Here is a 19,758-nt window from a genome sequence, read left to right as displayed (position 1 = left end):
CATGACTCAATATTTTTTTATTTTTGCAAAAAAACTATTCTTTCCATTTGTACTGTTTTTTTTTATTTTTTATGAATATTTCCACTTTCCCTACATTTTGTCATTATATTGTCAATGTATTTTTATGTTTTAACAACAATAATATAATAATATATATGACAACTTTTCCAACTTAATTTTCCAAAAATTGCAACTTTGTTTTGCTTGTTTTTCATGTTCCAACTTTTTTCCTTTTCCATTTTATGCTATTTTTCTCTCAATATTATGACTTGACTTTCTAAATATTTATCCATTCTTCATTCCTGTCATTATTTTCTCAATTTTTGCAGTTTAAAAAAAAATCTTGCTAATTTAAATAATATTTAGAAGGTGCCAAGGGCCAGTAAATGTCTCCCCAGGCTGCACGGGCTGACCTACGGCCTGCAGGTGGGCCCCTAACTCGGAACCATGTGTTGTGTCCATCATCATGATCATCATTCATTCATGGTGAGTATGGAAAGAATGAATTTGTTATGCTATTATTGCTAACATTTCCCCAAGCTAATTTTCCAAAGATTCTCCTTTTTGTTTCCTATAATATTACAACTTGTGTCAAATATGTTTCCTGGACATTAAAGTAGAATGTCATAACTTCACTAAAATGTGTCGTAGAATGTCATAATTGTACAGGAATATGTAGTAGAATGTTGTAATTTAACAATATTTTATACAACTGGATCAAAATCAAACTATCAAATATCTCGGAATTTAAAATTTACAATATTCATTCATTCATTCATTTTCTACCGCTTTTTCCTCACGAGGGTCGCGGGGGTGCTGGAGCCTATCCCAGCTGTCTTCGGGCGAGAGGCGGGGTACACCCTGGACTGGTCGCCAGCCAATCACAGGGCACATATAGAAAAACAACCATTCACACTCACATTCATACCTATGGACAATTTGGAGTGGCCAATAACGCTAGCATGTTTTTGGAATGTGGGAGGAAACCGGAGTACCCGGAGAAAACCCACGCATGCACGGGGAGAACATGCAAACTCCACACAGAGACGGCCGAGGGCGGGAACCGAACCCCGGTCTCCTAGCAATTTACAATATCGTATGTCATAATTTTACAAGAATATGGAGTAAAATGTAGTTTCACAAAAATGTGTGATAGAATTTTGTAAATTCACAAAAATGTCGTAAAATTTTTTATTTCACAAAAATGTGATAGAATTTGGTAAATTCCCCAAAATGTAGACAGTTTTGTAATTTCACAAAAATGTCACAGAATGTCAGTCATAAAAATGTTGTACAATTTCCTAAATTCACAAAAATGTCGACAATTTTGTAATTTCAGAAAAATTTCACAGAATTTCAGTCACAAATGTCATAAATTTTGTAATTTCATAAAAATGATAGAATTTTGTAAATTCCCAAAAATGTGTTGTACAATTTCCTAAATTCACAAAAATGTCTCAGACTTTTGTAAATTCACAAAAATGTCGACAATTTTGTAATTTCAGAAATATGTCACAGAATGTCAGTTACAAAAATGTCGTAAAAATATTAATAAAAAAATGTGATAGAATTTAGTAAATTCACAAAAATGTGTGATAGAATTTTCTAAATTCACAAAAATGTCTGACTTCTGTAAATGTAAAAAATTTAGACAATTTTGTAATTTCAGAAAAACGTCACAGAATGTCAGTCACAAAAATGTCCTCCAATTTTTAATTTCACAAAAATGTGATGTCGAATAGTGAAGAATGTGCAGTTACTAAAGTCTTCATTTTGCAAGAACATGTCACAGAATACAGTCTTCTAAAAGAATGTGTCAAATGTCACAATTTAAAAATACAAATACAATTACAATTTGGTCAAATACAATTTGACCAAACGATCTAGTAAAATAATTTCACAAATTTGCGTCTGAATTTTGCAATTTCACAAAAAAGTGTCATAGAATGTGATAACTTTTCAAGAACATGTTGAAGGTCGTACTTTTACGAGAACATGTCATAGAATTAGGTTATTTAACTTACTGTAGAATGTCCATATTTTTTGAAGAATGTGCCAAATGTCGTAATTTTTCAAGACTATGTAGTAGAATGTAATAATTTGATAAAAATGTGTACTTCAGTGTTGTCATTTTACAAGAATGCTTTGTACAATGACGTCATTTCACAATATGTTATAGAATTGGTTGGAATTGGACAAGAATATTTGTAGAATATGTCACCATGTTAGTAAAAATGTTATGTATGTGGTAGAATGTCAACATTTCACGAGAAACTTTACAATTTGTCGTCATTTGACAAAAATGTATCTTTACAAGAGCGTGAGGTCACTTAAAAGAATGTGACGCTAGAATGTACGAAAGAGGCATTAAAATCACGAGTGGAGCAGATGAATTTATTAAACAATATTTACAACTAGTACGACATCAAATGTAGCGAGTCAATGTAAAGTCACAAGTGGTGTCCCATAATATTGTCCTGGTCCATCTTCATGTTGTTTTCCTTCAGTGGCACCAGCTTCTTTGGCTGCTTTTTACACTCGTTTCTCCAAGATAACTGTGGTTCGATCCCTCTCTCCGGAAGCGGAGCGGTCTTCTCTTGACCATCGGATCAGGTAGCGGCTGGCCAACTGGAGGTTCCACTGGTACCTGGAGAGGATCCTAAGGCAGTCCTCCCTGGAGCAAAGACTCAGCGAGTACAGCTGCTCCAACTGGCAGGAAGAGAGATGACACGAGATGAGCGCTATGAAGCACCCAGTCCACAAAGTAAAGCCAGAACCCAAAAGCTGCCATCCAGACCTGAAATGTGAGGTATTATACACCATATGGGTCGTCAAGGTGTCCTAAGAGAGTGGATGGGTGGAGGAATATAGATAATGACAAAATGTACTCGTATCGGGGCAAAAATGCATTACCGCATCCCTAATATTGATAAATTGCTAATGTTAGCATGCTAACATCTAGTATAATAGTTTAAACAAGAGCCAAGCTATGAAAATGCTACTATGCTAATGCTAGCAATGCTAACATTAACGTGTCAACAACTAACATGATAGTGCTATGTCTGTATATAGTGTCTACTTATGAAATTACAAAAAATGCTATTATGCTAATCTTAACTTCTTATGCAATGCTAACATGCTAACACCTAACATGGTAGTGCTAAGTGTTTATATCTGTCTACCCATGAAAACACCTACAAAAGCTAGTATGCGAATGTTGCTAGCAATGCTAACATGCTAACATTATTATGCTAACACCTAGCATGGTAATGCTAAGTGTTTATATCGTCTACCATGAAAACATCTAAGAATGCTAGTATGCTAATGTTGCTAGCAATGCTAACATGCTAACATTAGCATGGTAACACCTAGCATGGTAGTGTTAAGTGTTTATATCTGTCTACCCATGAAAACACCTAAAAATGCTATTATGCAAATGTTGCTAGCAATGCTAACATTAGCATGCTAACACCTAGCATGATATGTGCAATGCACTGGGAAGGCTAAATGTCTCAAATGAGTTGAGAATTTTGACTTTGGAACGGTCTGAATGTGTTGAGAACTTGGAATACTCTGACAAAACATGATTTTTATTTCTCATTTTAGGAATTGAAATATTAAAGGGGACCTATGATGCTTTTCCCCTTTCTGACCTATAAATGTAGTTAGAATGTTGAATTCTGGTGTTAAACCATGCTAACGTTTCAGATCATGAGGTTTGTGCATTTGGAAAGGAGCCCTGAAAGAAGTTTGGGATGGCTCAAAACACTCGGTTTCAGAAGGCGTGGTAAAACTGCCCCTTTGTGATGTCACATCAGGAAAAGTGGGAATTCTTGGTATGTGTCTTTGATGTTGGAACTGAAGGGGTCTGAATGGGTTCAGAAATAGATCAAAGGAATTTTGCATTCCGGGAGAAAAAATGTGGGCATTTTTGTGCGGTGACGAGTAGCATGAATATCCTGAAGTTGATGTTGGAATGGTTTGAATCGGTTGAGAAATGTGGCCGTAGTAGCAGGGAATAGTTGGAAGGAAAGGGTGAATTCTGACCTCTGCGCTACGCTTGGCGGATGCCCTATCTTACCTTGAGGTGCTGTTCAGCTCGCAGCGGGTTCCATTCAGTACGTTGGAGCGCATTTCGAACTTCATCAATGGTCACTCCATGAACGGCGTCCATCACCTGGGAGCAGGTTGACAGTGTCTCTGTGTTGAAATGCCAGATGAAACTTCTAGAAAAGTCTTGTTCCTCACCTGCGAGATGAGCGTGTCGCGGGTATACTGGCCGTACGACGGCTTCTCCCTCTCTCTGACCCGCTCTCTGCCGTCCACAACGTCGTCCAGCTGAGGGGTGGACCGCGCCATGTGGGACATTTTGGCCAAGTTGGTGCTTCCGACAGCAGGAGGGGGTGGGTAATGAGGTACAGGCAGCGGCGCTGAAGAAGAGGAAGGGGTGGCCAGCACCACCTGAGGAGGCCAAGAGGAACCCGTGACAGACGTGGGGTGGACTGTTGGTCGCCTCTGTGCCTTCCAGTTGAAACGCTTGAAATTGGGGGGCGGCGGTCGGGGAGGAGGTTGGATGCTGGCTTCACTGAAGCGGCGGGGGTCCTGCTGCACCACCACGCTTCGGGCTGCCGCCACTTGGGGTCGGCCCCGGTGGTCGGCTTTGGTCGGACCTACCGGGTGGGACTGCGACTGGTGGCCGCTTAAGACAGACTCCAGGCTTCGGGAAAATCCTAGAGACAGAGTACAGGATTTTATTCCATGAAAACAGACTGGCGCCGTAAATACGGAATCTATCGTGCAGCCTGAGTGGGAACATGTAGCGCAAAGGGGTGTCCCAAGTGCTGGTCAAGGGGCCTTGTGCGGCCCATGGCTCTTTTATTTTTAAACAGCACATCCAAGAATATCATGTCACAAAAAACAACGGCAGCAAAAAGAAAAAAAGCAGTAATTTTACAAGAATTAAGTCAAAATATTAACATAAGAAAATTGTAATTTAAATGTTTGTTAATTGTAATGTTATTTTATGAAAATAACATTTTAATATTAGACAATAAAGTCATAATTACCAGAAGAAAGTAAAATAAAGTAAAAAGAAAAATTCTAAATTCTAAAGAGAAAACAGTCGCAATTTTATAAGCATGAACTTGTAATACTCCGAGGAAACATGATTTTTATTTCTCATTTTAGTAGCACATTAAAGGGGACCTATGATGCTTTTTCCCACTTTTCTGACCTATAAACGTAGTTCGAATATTGGATTCTGGTATTAAACCATGCCAAAGTGATGAGGTTTGAGCATTTGGAAGTGAGCCCTAAGAGAAATTTGGGATGGCTCAAAACACTCTGTTTCAAAAGGCGTGGTAAAACTGCCACTTTGTGATGTCACAGAGGGACGGACTTCCTTATATGGGCATGGCTTTAAGCCAGATAAGCTCTCTGCCCTCCCCCAAGCTCTACTTCTTTGTTTACATTGTAGTCCCCAATCCACACAGTGCGCAGTGGGGACGGGGGCCTGCTGACCTCGACTTCGGATGTAGTCAGACGGTGGAAGGAATACTTTGAGGCCTTCCTCAATCCCACTGACCTTCCATACAGGAAGCAGAGTCAGAGGATACATACATGGACATTTCCATCACTGTGGCTGAGGTATCTGGGGTGGTCAAAATGTTCCTAAGTGGCAAAGCTCCGGGAGTGGATGAGTTTCGTCCTGAATTCCTCAAGGCCCTGGATGTTGGGGGACTGTCTTGGCTGACACGTCTCTTCAACATTGCGTGGAAGTTAGGAAAATGGTACCATTGGATTGGAAGACCGGGTTGGTGGTCTATACGGGGGCTCAAACTCGCTCAAACTCCTCGGCCTCCCTGGAAAAGTCTATTCCAGGGTGCGGCCGTTGATTGAACCTCTGCTACAAGAGGTGTAATGCAGTTTTTGTCCAGGTCGCGGAACACTGGACCAGCTCTAGGGTGCATGAGAGTTTGCCCAGCCTGGGTCACGAGGGTCGCGGGGGGTGCTGAAGCCTATCCCAGCTGTCTTCGGGCGAGAGGCAGGGTACACCCTGGACTGGTCGCCCGCCAATCACAGGGCACATAATAGACAAACAACCATTCACACTCACATTCCTATGGACATACCTACGGACAATTTGGAGTCGCCAATTAACCTAGCATGTTTTTGGAATGTGGGAGGAAACCGGAGTACCCGGAGAAAACCCACGCATACACGCGGAGAACATGCAAACTCCACACAGAGATGGCAGAGGGTGGAATTGAACTCAGGTCTCCTAGCTGTGAGGTATGCACGCTAACCACTCAACCGCCGTGCCGCCCCACCTACTAGTATATGGCAAAGAAAATATCAAAGAGGCAAAGTTGCATTGTTTCATTTTTCACCACTGGGCCCGACTGGATGAAAGGTTTCGGACATCCCTGACTTAAGGGAAGGTCACTAACCTGACATTTTCTGCAGATTTGATCCCTCCTTCTCCCTGGGAGTGCCTTGCCTGAAGCTGCCCCCGGTGCTACAGACATGAAAAGAGTAAATACAGTATTTTGGATACTTGCTATAAATACTTGCTATGAAAAAGTCACTGACTCGTCCAGGGTCTCAGGCGTTCCCCAGCTACGATCCGGATGGATGTCTCCATGCGCGGTGTGGTGCAGACTCCCATTCAGTGGCGGGGAGATGTAGTTCACAGGTGCTGGGTTACTGGAGGAGGTAGCGGGGGTGCCAACAGCAGAAGCCGCAGGTGTCGGCGGTACAATGATGCTCGGGGGGAACCATCCGACATTTAGTGTTCTCTGGTTCTGGCCCCGCCACTCGCTGAGCTCCAGGCTGCGCAGGGTGGCGAGTCAAGGAGTCAAATTAGTTCATTTCCCCATATGACCCACTCTTATTTAGTTTCTTACCCGTGTTCTACAACGGTCACAAGGTCATGGGGCAGAAGCGCAAGTTTTCTGGGTTCTGAGAACTCCCTTGTCGCTTGGACTTCCATCGGTTTAGCCTGAATAAGAAGATTGGCGTGAAAAGGCAGTCCTGCTTTTTAAGCAATTGCTTATACCGTTCCTGCTTTTTACCTCCGCCACCATGGTAATAAGATGAGCAAAAGTGGGCCGCTCCGCTGGGTTGCACGGCCAGCACTTCCTCATGATGCCATACATCTCCTGGGGACAATCCGGTGGTTTCTGCAAGCGTTCCCCCTCCCGTTCGACACGCCACAGGATCTGGATTCCAAACATACTTTCACTTCAGGCTAACACATGGGCGGGGTGTCGTCCCGTGTTCTGTTACGATTATGGCGGTCAAGCCCTTACTTGTTTTCCTGACAGACCGAACCAAGGCTCTTCACAGTAGGTGAACATCTCCCACAGGGTCACACCAAACATCCACACATCAGAGGAATGAGAGAAGGAGCCCACACGGAGACTCTCAGGAGCGCACCTGGAACCCATGGGGACAAAAACCTTAAATTTTATCCTGAAAATAGGGTGGTGGCCCAGCCAGGTACAACAACTTGGGTGGCACAACAGTTTTTTACTTAGTGAATCTCGGCCACTCTCCCTTAAGGTCAAAGTTAGCCGAGGGGATTGTGGGGTCCCAGAAGGTGGGGTGGTCACCCCAGGCCCCAAATTTGAGAGGACATTTGACATTGTTATTAGTTAACTTTAGTCATCTTTTGCTACCGCCCAAGTCAGCTTATTTACGTGGGTACAGTTGTGGGTGGCACTCACCCCAGGGACAAAAACATTGGGGGACAGCATTTCTCCACGTTATTAGTGTACCTCTAGCTTAGCTACGCCCCATTAAGGTAAGCTGAGTGCTTTCAGGAAACAGACAGCTACTCCCCATGTAGTGTATGTGGGGCAGTCACCCTCAGCCCCAATTTTTGGGGGAATGTCGAAAAACATTTTAACATACTCTGGGCTGGCCATCCACGGGCAAACCTTTGAGGGACACGTTGACGTTGCTTTTAGTAAACTTTGACGTTAGCTACTTTGCAAACGTCAACATAATCACCGTTGTGTGGTCGGGGAAGGGGGCGGTCAGCCTTGGGGGCAAAAACTTTGGGGGTGCACACATTTTCCAATTGTCTACCATGTTACACTGTTCAAACGGTGTATAGTCACCACTACAAGTAGCCATCTGTGCATAGTGGTGACTACCCCCTAACCCCAATTTTTGGGGTGCGCCCAAACGTAACTGTTCAAACAGTATAGCGTCACCACTAAAAGTAGTCATCTGCGGTAACACTTGAAATATGTGTGCACCCCCAAAGTTTTTGCCCCCAGGGGTGACCACATCCTGCCACCAGTTTTTGGGGTGTGCTCAAACACAACCGTAAAAACAGTACCACTGAAAGTAGTCACCTGTGCTTGGTGGCGACCCCCCCCCGATCCCCATTGGGTTGCAGCCAAACGTAGCAGTTCAAACAGTATGTCGTCATCTGTGCGTAGTGGCGACTGTCCCCCGCCCCCAATATTTGGGATGTGCCCAAATGCAACAATCAAACAGTCCTCACCATGCGAATGGGATCCGCCTATGCGCTGACATGACGTAGTGGTCTGCATCTTGACTCAGGCCCCTCATCAGGCCAAAATCCCCAATCTTGATAATCTCTTTGGAAGCCAGCAGAACATTCCTAGCCGCCAGGTCCCTATGGATGAAGCGGCGGGTCTCCAGGTAGTCCATACCTGCCGCGATTTGGGTGGCAAATAGCCACAAGCGCACCAGCGGGTACTCGAACTGACGCAAGCGTAGCATGTCGTACAGGGAACCCTGGGGGGCTAGCTCTGTTACCTGGAAACGGTATCAATCAACAGTATTTATGTTGAACGCAAAATGGGGTCTCCAGGCCAGGATGGGCGGTCCTACCATTTTGAGGGGCTGGGTGAGCACCACACCGTACAGCCGTATGATGTGGGGGTGGTCCAGCGACTGCATGGTGGTCACTTCCAGCAGGAAGTCTGTTAGCGTTTCCGTCTGCTTGCACATGCTGCTCCGTAGGGACTTTACCGCCACAGGAAGCTGAAAAAAATTGAAAAACTATTTTTTTTAAATGTATTTTTGTATTAATTTTCAACCCTATTTTCCTTATTTAAAAAATATATTTACATTTAGTATTTTGTTATTTGGTTGTGTGTTCCTATTATGTTGATTTTTGTCAATCCCTTGTTATGATACTGTATCATAAGTGATAATGATACCAAACATTGCAATATTGATATTTTGTACCACCCTTGGCATCAATACTGTATTATAAGCAATAACGATACAATACAAACCGTTGTTTTATTTTATTTTTTTTACAACCCTTGGTATTGATACTGTATTGTAGGAGATGATGATACATATATTGATATTTTCCCCCCTGCTATTGCACCATATCCTAAAACACCCCACCCCTTGTATTGATTATGTATCATCAAAGCTGAGGATACCGTGCATCACCATATCAATATTTGTCCCTCCCTAAACCGTGACAAACAACACATTGCAATATTTTGATTTTGTCTTCCAAAAGTCCAAATATTTAGTATCAAAATGCTGCATGTAACTATCAAACTATTCTTTTTCCTTACGACTCGTCCGGTGGGGGTATGCCACTGTCCCCTTTTCACCACACCAAAGGACCCGGAGCCCAATTTCTCCCCCAGAACCAGCTCACTATCCTGGATTAAACTGGGCAGAGCCCGGCTGCTGCCTTCCTGGTTCTGGGCAGGACCACCGCTGCTCCACTGCTCCCCTCCATCTTGACATCGGCTGGACCCCTGTGTGAATTATTGGCATGATCACAGCATATCATAGCAGTATCATTTCGGAACTGATAAGTGTTACTGTAAGACTGAGGGGGGAAAAAAATAATAGCACACCTCTCCAAAAACTAATAGCACATTTTGTCGTTTGATTGTGTTGAATTGTGGTGCTATTTTATTTAGAGAGTGTAACGAAGTCTGCCTAGCAACAAGTGGTTTTGTAAGAGTATTGGTGGACAATATTTCATACCTTTGGCATCCACGACCGCGAGCTTTGTGAGGTCTTGTGGCGTTTTAGTGCATCCCATAATCGTCTTTGTGCTTAAAAAGAAAAAAAAACAACAACAACATGAAATGATAGAAATTGACATTTGATTAAAAACCCTCTTGCCAAAAATTGCAGTATGACACTGATGAAGATACATTCATTCGTTTTCTACCGCTTATCCTCACGAGGGTTGCGAAGGTGCTGGAGCCTATCCCAGCTGTCGTCGGGCGAGAGGCGGGGTACACCCTGGAATTGTTGGAATAACTCCGTATGGCAAGTTTTTTTGTCCGTCCAGTCTTGACATTATGTTCAGTTCTTTCAAAACTTTCCGCAGCAGTTCAGTGCTGATTGCTCCTCGACATTTTTCAAAGAGTATTTTCCCAAAGGTCTTGGGGATCATCAAGATGTTTTCATGGAGATCAGCCTTAATGTTCTTTTTGTTCAGCAGTGGTTTTGGTCTTGGAACTCTGCCATGCAGGCCGTTTTGGCCCAGTGTCTTTCTTATACTGGAGTCATGAACACTGACCTCAACTGAGGCAAGTGAGGCCTGCACTTCTTTGGATGTTGTTGTGGGGTCTTTTGTGACCTCTCGGATGAGTCGCGGCTGCGCTCATGGGGTCATTTTGGTTGGCCGGCCACTCCTGGGAAGGTTTACCACTGTTCCATGTTTTGGTCATTTGTGGATAATGGTGCTCACTGTGGTTGGCTGGAGTCCCAAAGCTTTAGAAATGGCTTTATGACCTTTTCCACACTGATAGATCTAAATTCATCTCAGTTATGTTTTAACGGGAGGGGAATCACTTTTTTTGTTTTGGCTTTTTTTCTTAATAAAAAAAAAAGCTTAAAAACTGCACTTTGTGTGTGTGTGTGACATAGCAAGAGATAAATATAAAAGCATAGCAAAATATAAATGAGCAAATTTGCATTTATTACTATATAAACGCACACAAGTATCGGAAATTGGTACCGTTGAGACGGGTATTGCTACAAGTTCGGTTGCCATATGAAAGGTACCCCTCTCTAATTACTAGGAGTAAGACAAGCTACGGGGCTGGCATGGCGGTCTTGTGGTTAGCGCTCAGACCTCACAGCTAGGAGACCAGGGTTCAATTCCACCCTCGGCCATCTCTGTGTGGAGTTTGCATTTTCTCCGGGTACTCCGGTTTCCTCCCACATTCCAAAAACATGCTAGGTTAATTGGTGACTCCAAATTGTCCATAGGTATGAATGTGAGTGTGAATGGTTGTTTGTCTATATGTGCCCACATTGATGACACAATAGCCAAAGCAGGAAGTACGCTGTCCCGTAAAAAGGAACAAGGAACTGCTAAAGTGTGAGTCTGTTTTATCTTATTTATGTCTAAAAATTGGTAAAGTGTAAAGGTGGCTATAGGGGTGTTAGATTATGTCTTGTGGACTCTAATAGTGTTAAAAAGGTTTTTCAAAGATTGTAGTGTAAAGGTGACTATATGGGTGTTAGATTATGTCTTGTGGGCTCTAATAGTGTTAAAAAGGTTTTTCAAATATTGTACTGTAAGTCACTATAGGGGTGTTAGGTTATGTCTTGTGGGCTCTAATAGTGTTAAAACGGTTTTTCAAAGATTGAAGTGTAAAGGTGACTATAGGGGTGTTAGGTTATGTCTTATGGGCTCCAATAGTGTTAAAAAGGGTTTTCAAAGATTGTAGTGTAAAGGTGACTATAGGGGTGTTAGATTATGTCTTGTGGGCTCTAATAGCGTTAAAACGTATTTCAAAGATTATATTATAAAGGTGACTATAGGGGTGTTAGGTTATGTCTTGTGGGCTCTAATAGCGTTAAAACGTATTTCAAAGATTATATTATAAAGGTGACTATAGGGGTGTTAGGTTATGTCTTGTGGCCTCGAATTGTGTTAAAAGGTATTTCAAAGAATGTTAACATGTTTTCTATGCCATAACTACCAAAATATTCAATTTATTAACATCGAATCCTACTCTGTGGAAATTCACTTATCACGGTTGGGTCTCGAATCACAACCGTGATGACCGAGGGACGACAGTATGTTGAAATATTGATATTTTGAATACCGTATCTTAAGACCTAACAATACAATATTGATATCCAAATCATTCCTATGCATTATGATGGAACGTGCACAAGGGGGCGCCACAGAGCCTCACCGGGTTTGCTGATGCCGATCTGCTCGAGGTCGGCCTCTTTGACGTAGGCGAAGTGCTCGAGCCGTGTGATGTTGAGGCCGTCTCTGACGCGCAGGTAGAACTTCTCCAGCTGCACGTCTGCCAGGAGCTGGTACAGCCATTGGGTGTCCGGGTCCATCGGCTGCCTGCAGGGAGGGGAAAGAATCCCAACATTGGCTTGTTGATTGTTTACAGTGGGAAAGTGTATGGATAACACCCAGCGTTACCCTCCCAGCCTGGAGGGTGTGGGGGTGGTGCTTCCTTTTGTACCATGCATGGGTTTCTGTGATGTGGGCGTAGTCATGTGACAGGAACTTAACCGTAAGACGTATGTGCTAACCATACACACATTGCCATAGCGATATATTTTTTTTTTACCACCTCCAGTATTGATACTGCATCATCAAAGATAGGATACATTGCAATATCAATATTTTGTGCTAGTAATATCAGCGACAACAATACAATAACTTCATTAATTTTCTACCGCTTATACTCACAAGGCATGCTGGAGCCTATCCCAGTATTTCACCACTAGTGTCTGTGCTGCAGGGATGTCCAAAGTGGAGCATGGGGGCCATTTGTGTTTTTATTGGCCCATAGCAAATTCTGAAACTAGACTTTAACAAGTAAACTAAACAAACAACAGCAAAAATGGAAAAAAACAGCAGTCATTTTACCAGGCAAATATTCAACGAGAATAATGTCATAATATCATGGAAAAATACAACATTTTAGTAGCATAACATTGAGATTATTATTATTTAATGATATTAAAAACAACAAATACTGTATTTTCTGGGCTATAAGTTGCACTTTTTTTCATAGATTGACTGTTCCTGGGACTTATACTCCAGAGCGACTTATAAATGAAAAAAAGTGTTTATGTTACATAAACACTGGACACATTTTCTGTTCATGTTTATTTTTTGTGTAGCTGAATAACGATTGTGTTAGCATATCTTACACCTATTCAGCCTGTTCTCTATTCTTTTATTGTTAGAACTTGCCTTCCAAGAGGATGTAATGTCTGTTTATGTCACATAGCTTGTAAAATAAATTACCTGCAAAAAATGCGACTTATACTCCAGTATACTTATGTATGTTTTTTTCTACCTAAATGCATTTTTAGCCTTGTGCGACTTATATTCCGGAGCGCCTTAAAGTCCGGAAAATACGGTACATTTTTAGAAAATTAGGCTGTGGAAAAAAGTTCTCATTTTACCAGAATAAAGTTTAAATATTAAAGAGACAAAAGTCATATTGTAAAGAGAAAACAAATGTGGTAATTTTGATGAGAATAAACTCAAAAATGTCATTTTAGTAGCATAAAGTTTAAGAAAAAGTTACTTTTAACTTGTAATATTACCAGAAACTACATTAGTTTGCTGGAAAAGTTATAAGATTATGGGAAAAATGTCGAAATATGAGAATGAAGTCAGAAAAGAAAATGTACCAAGATTATTTAAAAAGAAAAATATTTGGAATATTTTAAAAACGACCACAAAATGAAAAGGAATCAGCATTTTGTCATTTTGTCCCAGTAGTTGGACAACTAACTAATGGACACATCAGGATGTTGATATTATGTCCCAGTAAATGTGTATACATACAAGTGTATGTATATTTCTTTTGTTTTTTACATAGTCTAATCCCACTAAGTAACCAACACAACCTCTCGTCCTTGCACTTGTGCAATGAGCAGCGTATGCACTGACAAGAATGAGGCAGTCACCGAAAATTGTGTCCGTCAATCAAGCAGAAGAGCTGCTCTGTCTGCCAGTCTTGCATTCTTTTTACCTACTTTATGTACATACCCATCAATCTTTAACCTGCCTGGCCACTGATAAAAAAGGCCATGTTCTCATCTGTTGGACATGTGTGACACACCACTATCTCTTTTTCTTTACAATGTGTACCCTACTTCCACATTTTTCAAATTTAAGAAAATAAAATATACAGTATAAGACTATATAAACATCTCAAAAGAAGGCTTTAAACTCCTGTCTTTCATCAGAAAAATACAAGTTTCTACCTTTTTCCGTTCTTTAGTAATCAGTAGAACATAGTATGTAAGTTTCAAGAAAATATCAGTTCCACACTAAAAGGGAGAAAAGCAGCTTTTTCTGAAAAGCACAAGTTCCACTTTGACACAAATGTACCAACATAAGCAACACAAAATGGTTCTTTTACATCAAAGTAACTTTTGTTGTGTTCAAAATAATAGCCGTCTGTTTTCAAGTGTGAGTAATGCTCAAATTCCTGAAAACACTTTCTATATCCATGCATCAGGAACACTGCGCATGATATTCTGAATCAAAGCATGAAGGAAAATATCGCCAATCTAGAAAAAGAAAAAAGAAAACTTTTAACTTGTAATATTACCAGAAACTACATTAGTTTGCTGGAAATGTTATAATATTATGGGATTAATGTCAAAATATGAGAATGAAAGTCATAATAAGTGGAGAAAATGTACCAAGATTACGTAACAAGAAAAATATTTGGAAAATTTTTAAATGACCACAAAATGAAAAAGAATCAGCATTTTGTCATTTTGTCCCAGTAGTTGGACAACTAACTTATGGACATATCAGGATGTTGATATTATGTTACAGTAAATGTGTACACATTTAAAAGAGTAAAATAGGTTACTTCAAGATGTCTCTCAATGGTAAGTTGCTTTAGCATTTTCTACAGCATGGTAACGTCTAATTAATCCACTACCAGTGTTTAAAAACCTTAGGTTGAGCCACCAATTGTTGGTGGGAAACAACCCCTGTATGTAAGCGCTTTTGCTCCATGACTTACCCAAAATAAAGACAGGACACTGATAAACTGTTACTTACTGCTTGCCCTTCTGACTCTTCCAAACCACCAAGTAACGTTGGAAAGGCGTAGGACTTTAGCATGTTTGTGGGCTAGTCCAGCTGCATAGTAGCCTATGTTCACTAAACAGTCCAGTGTGAAATGCCGTTGACGGATTAAAATGTATTTCTTTTGCTGGTAGGGAATCAGGAACTCTGTCCACTTGATGGTGGCAATTTAGGAATTGGAAACAAATGTGGCTTTCCCTTACGAGCCATTGCTAGCGGCGTAAACAGAAAAGCAGAACTTGGGGGAGGGCAGAGAGCTTATCTGGCTTACAGCCATGCCCATATAAGGAAGTTTGCCTCTCTGTGACATCACAAAGTGGCAGTTTTACCACGCCTTTTGAAACAGAGTGTTTTGAACCATCCAAAACTTCTCTTAGGGCTCACTTCCAAATGCTCAAACCTCATCACTTTGGCATGGTTTAACACCAGAATCAATATTCGAATTACGTTTATAGGTCAGAAAAGTGGGAAAAAGCACCATAATGCTTTAATGTGCTACTAAAATGAGAAATAAAAATCATGTTTCCTCAGAGTATTACAAGTTTATGCTTATAAAATTGCGACTGTTTTCTCTTTAGAATTTGATGTTTTTGCTTTTTACTTTATTTTACTTTCTTCTGGTAATTATGACTTTGTCTAATATTACAATGTTATTTTCATAAAATAACATTTGTCATGACTTTAAATTACATTTTTTTATGTTAATATTTTGCTCAAACCTCATCACTTTGAGTGGTTTCAATGTCTATGAATGGTTTAACACCAGAATACAACATTCTAACTACATTTATAGGTCAGAAAAGTGGAAAAGGCATCATAGGTCCCCTTTAAAAGTGACATCCATTAGTGCCTCAATACAAAAAAAAACACAACATCTTTGGTATCGAATTATTGAATCCCTAATAAATAACAAGAAATAAAACACAGGCTACTTGTGGCCCACGAAACTCAACTTTGCGCCCCGGACGTCACTTCCTGTCCGTCCCTCTTTCAGGAAGTTGTTCACATTCAAGGTGTTCATCCATCCGTCTCCTCTTCAACTAACTTCATTGCATGTGTCAGCTTTTGTAGCCAAGGGAATATGTACTGTTGATAAAAAATGGATGCTCAGCGAGAGTTACCCCAAGTATTCTCTCACAACACGTATCAGTCCAACTTATCCTTCTTTGTGCCAAACAAGGTTGGAAGTCATCGCTTCTCGGTCTGTTATTCTTGTACTGCAGGTTTTTGAATCCAGCAACAGTTCTGTAACCTCGTCAATAAAATATTCCCCGGTTGCATGTTGACACATCCCGGTGTTAATCACTGCCTCTATCCAGCAGTCTGGCGCTGACAGAACCGTAAACCACACCCTTGTTGTTGTTCTAAAACATGACTGGACGTGTTAATCGATGCGTTCAATGAGGCATATTCTGCGGGGAAATTGGTTGTCTTGCTGGAAATGACAAAATAGCAGTCACGTTAGTTGAGGTCCAGAGATCTCCGGTTATAGCAAGACAGTTGGGCAAATCCTCCACCAACACCTTAACTATGCTTTTCTTCTTGCTGTCGTCTGGCTGATGTTGGTCATCACTATCGTCCTGCACGGTGGTTTGTATGATGGGTCGTTGGACGCAGATTGCAACACCTCTGGTCTCCCACCGTGTTTAACAGCCAGCATTTCCAAGCGATCCACTCGGTCGCAGACTTCTTCACATGCCGGGTTGTTTGCTATGGCTTCGCTGAATTGGTAACGTCTTCTTTGCTCTCATTAGCTGCAGTTGCACTTGTAGTGATGTGTTACGCTAAACTTGAGCTGCTTTGTTGTAAAGCAAACACCTTCTTACAAAGAAGGTAGAACAGTCTACCTTGAACAAATGCCCATTTCCCATTCATTATACCAACAACTCTCAAATGCCCCTGCATTTTAATGTCTCCACCCCGCTACTCACCTTGCCCTCCCAACCACAGCTAATGCTGAACAAGCACATACACAGTGACAGCATGTCAATGTTCACTTCAGGGTGTGAGTGGCCATTGTTTTCAACCCCCAACAACTCAAGCACAAAAAAGCAAATAGGATAAAAAGGCAACTAGCACACAGAAACAAATTTCAAATTAGGTTAATGTTATTCAAAAGTACAAAATATGACTTTATATCATTATTGCTTTCATTTCACACTCATTCATTCATTCATTCATTTTGCTGGAGCCTATCCCAGCTGTCTTTGGGCGAGAAGCGGGGTACACCCTGTACCCTGCCAAGCCAATCACAGGGCACATATAGCCAAACAACCATTCACACTCACATTCATACCTATGGACAATTTGGAGGCGCCAATAAACCTAGCATGTTTTTTTGAATGTGGGAGGAAACCGGAGTACCCGGAGAAAACCCACGCATGCACAGGGAGAACATGCAAACTCCACACAGAAGATGGCAGAGAGTGGGATTGAAGTCGGGTCTCGAAAGCTGTGAGGTCTGCGCGCTAACCACTTGACCGCCGTGCAGCCCTCATTTGACATTCCAAATTATATTTTTTTTCAATGATCACATCTCTTAGCGTAATTATATATGCTTCTTATGTTGTTTATGTCATTCAATTAAAAGCGCATGGAGAGTGAGTCAGCAACACCTCGGCTGCTTTGTTTGAACATTCGATTTCGCGGGATGACACATTACAGAGCCCACTTTGTTATGTGCAATACTGTACCAAAACAAGGCAAGATTTTCAATGAAAGAAACATTAATAAAAACTGGGGTGTACAAGTTTTGACTGTACAAAAACAACAACAATAAAAAATAGTTTTGTTTGATTGTGTAACATTTTACACAAATATTTTCAAATTGAAACATTACTACTACACAAAAGATTTTTAATTACATACCTTTTGGATTATTTCATTGACATTAATAGTTTGACATTTCAATATTCGCAATTTCAAAAATACAATGATATAATATATATTGTATATAAATATATATTATATATAAATATATATCATTAAAATATATATTTTAATGTCATATTTTATGTATGTATGCTTAAATAAAATACTTAAAACAGCAGCAAACTTAATTAATCATTTAGATTATGAATTAAATTACAAAAAGCACATATTCAAAGAGACATGTTTAGGTACTAGGTAACTTTAGGCAACTTTACAATACATGCAGCTATCAGTGTGGTTTATTGATGCTGCGAATCGCGTCTTACCAAACAAAGTGAGTCTAAACCGCCTAAATAAAGAAGCAAATGTGATATGTTGCTGGAAAACTTACCGTTCATTAACAGTAGGTGAGTATGTGAGCTGTTGGCAGCGATTTCTCAACCAAACACGCCCTGTGACAAGCGACCCATGACGGCATGAAAGGTCCAGGCAGGCTGACGACTTCCTGACTAAAGTCCTCTAAGAAATACTGGAAAACTCCTCTCTGGGTGTCACAACCCCGTAAATTCTCTGTTGTCCTTTTTGTATTTAATCCACTGGGAAGTGAAGCTTCTAAAATCTTTCTCTTCCAACTCCACGCGAGCAACACAACAAGCTCGTCGCAGGAGAGAATCTACCTGTGTACGACTGGTTTTACACCCCGCCCATTTTCGCAATAAGCCACGCCTTTTCCGGTCATGCTCAACCTCAATTGACAGCAGTTTCGATTATTTAATTTATTCCTGACGAACATTTTTCATTTTAAAATCACATTATTATTGTATTTAATTATAATAATACAACCTTATATTACTAGATAGCTCAAAAGGTTTTTGTACTTAATCACATACTGAAATACTGAAAACATGAATAGAAAGTGTTGTTATTATTGTTATATAATTATCATAATCGGTAGAAAATTAATGAATTAATAGTAATTATTACAATAATTAATAATAATTATTATATATACTTTTTATAAACAAGTTATCATTACAATGAATTATAATGTCTATGATGTCCTATGATTTTAATATATTTTATATCATTTAATATTATTCAATTAATTCAAAATAATCCATTAAGCACAGTACATAAATATGTACTATATAATTTTAGTATTCTTATTTTATTATATTTATATATTATATCATTGGTAAATATTTGTTCAACTTAAAATATATATAATAAAATGTTACAATTTTATTGAATTATTAAATATTATCTTAACAGAAATAATGTATATCAATTGAAGTGCATAATACTTAAAAATACTATAATACTAAAAAATCCTCATGCACATGAAATTTATTAATAAAATATTAATCGAATTTATTATTTTTTATTATTGATTATTATGTATTATTGTTGCATTGGATTATAAAATTACATTACTGCAGTGTGATATTACATGATATCGTGCTATGAAAAATAATCATAAACCGTGAAACACCATTTTCACCGTGACTCATTTAATGTTTTAAAGATATTAAAGATCCATTGTTTTTTAGGACTCTTCGTGAACCATGAATGTCTTAAATGGGTTTCTCCCACTCTACTGTTGCTAGGCAGGTTTAACCGGATTTTTTTCTTGTATCTGACGTGCATGTTTGTAATGCGAATGTAAAAAAACAGAGGCACTGCAACACACGCCTGCTTGCACTTCGCACTTCCTGGTACAGTTATTTGCCTGGCTCCGACTAGTCACCAAACAACCATCTGTCAAACTGCTTCGAGCAGTGTGGGAATTTTGTGGGCGAGGAAATTCACTTGTTTGT

At 40.2% G+C, this 19,758-nt stretch overlaps 1 protein-coding gene across 1 annotated transcript; it reads right to left on the bottom strand.

The window, feature by feature from the left end:
- Positions 1–2,380: 2,380 nt before the first annotated feature.
- Positions 2,381–18,634, bottom strand: tnk1 (tyrosine kinase, non-receptor, 1). The gene is made up of 14 exons (XM_058068998.2): positions 18,333–18,634; positions 12,177–12,340; positions 10,000–10,070; positions 9,576–9,764; positions 8,869–9,021; positions 8,516–8,793; positions 7,311–7,437; positions 7,074–7,220; positions 6,906–7,000; positions 6,592–6,831; positions 6,450–6,517; positions 4,249–4,730; positions 4,082–4,177; positions 2,381–2,709 (listed from the first exon to the last, which is right to left on the bottom strand). Exons 2-14 carry the CDS (start codon positions 12,331–12,333, stop codon positions 2,533–2,535), a joined length of 2,280 nt encoding a protein of 759 aa, XP_057924981.2. The 5' UTR covers positions 12,334–12,340; positions 18,333–18,634; the 3' UTR covers positions 2,381–2,532.
- Between the last annotated feature and the right edge of the window lie 1,124 nt (positions 18,635–19,758).

This window comes from Doryrhamphus excisus, linkage group LG2, assembly GCF_037039965.1.
Source record: "Doryrhamphus excisus strain RoL-2023G ecotype Guam linkage group LG2, RoL_Dexc_Guam_v1.1, whole genome shotgun sequence".
NCBI lineage: Eukaryota > Metazoa > Chordata > Actinopteri > Syngnathiformes > Syngnathidae > Doryrhamphus > Doryrhamphus excisus.
This window is presented reverse-complemented; position numbering and strand designations above follow the sequence as displayed.

Excerpts from the sequence above, each read along its gene's own strand:
- tnk1 (XM_058068998.2), bottom strand. The coding sequence starts at position 12,333 with ATGGACCCGGACACCCAATGGCTGTACCAGCTCCTGGCAGACGTGCAG. Across the intron at positions 6,518-6,591 it reads ACGCCTGAGACCCTGGACGA|CACCGGGGGCAGCTTCAGGC; the intron begins GTCAGTGACTTT and ends TCATGTCTGTAG. Across the intron at positions 4,731-6,449 it reads AAATCTGCAGAAAATGTCAG|GATTTTCCCGAAGCCTGGAG; the intron begins GTTAGTGACCTT and ends CTCTGTCTCTAG.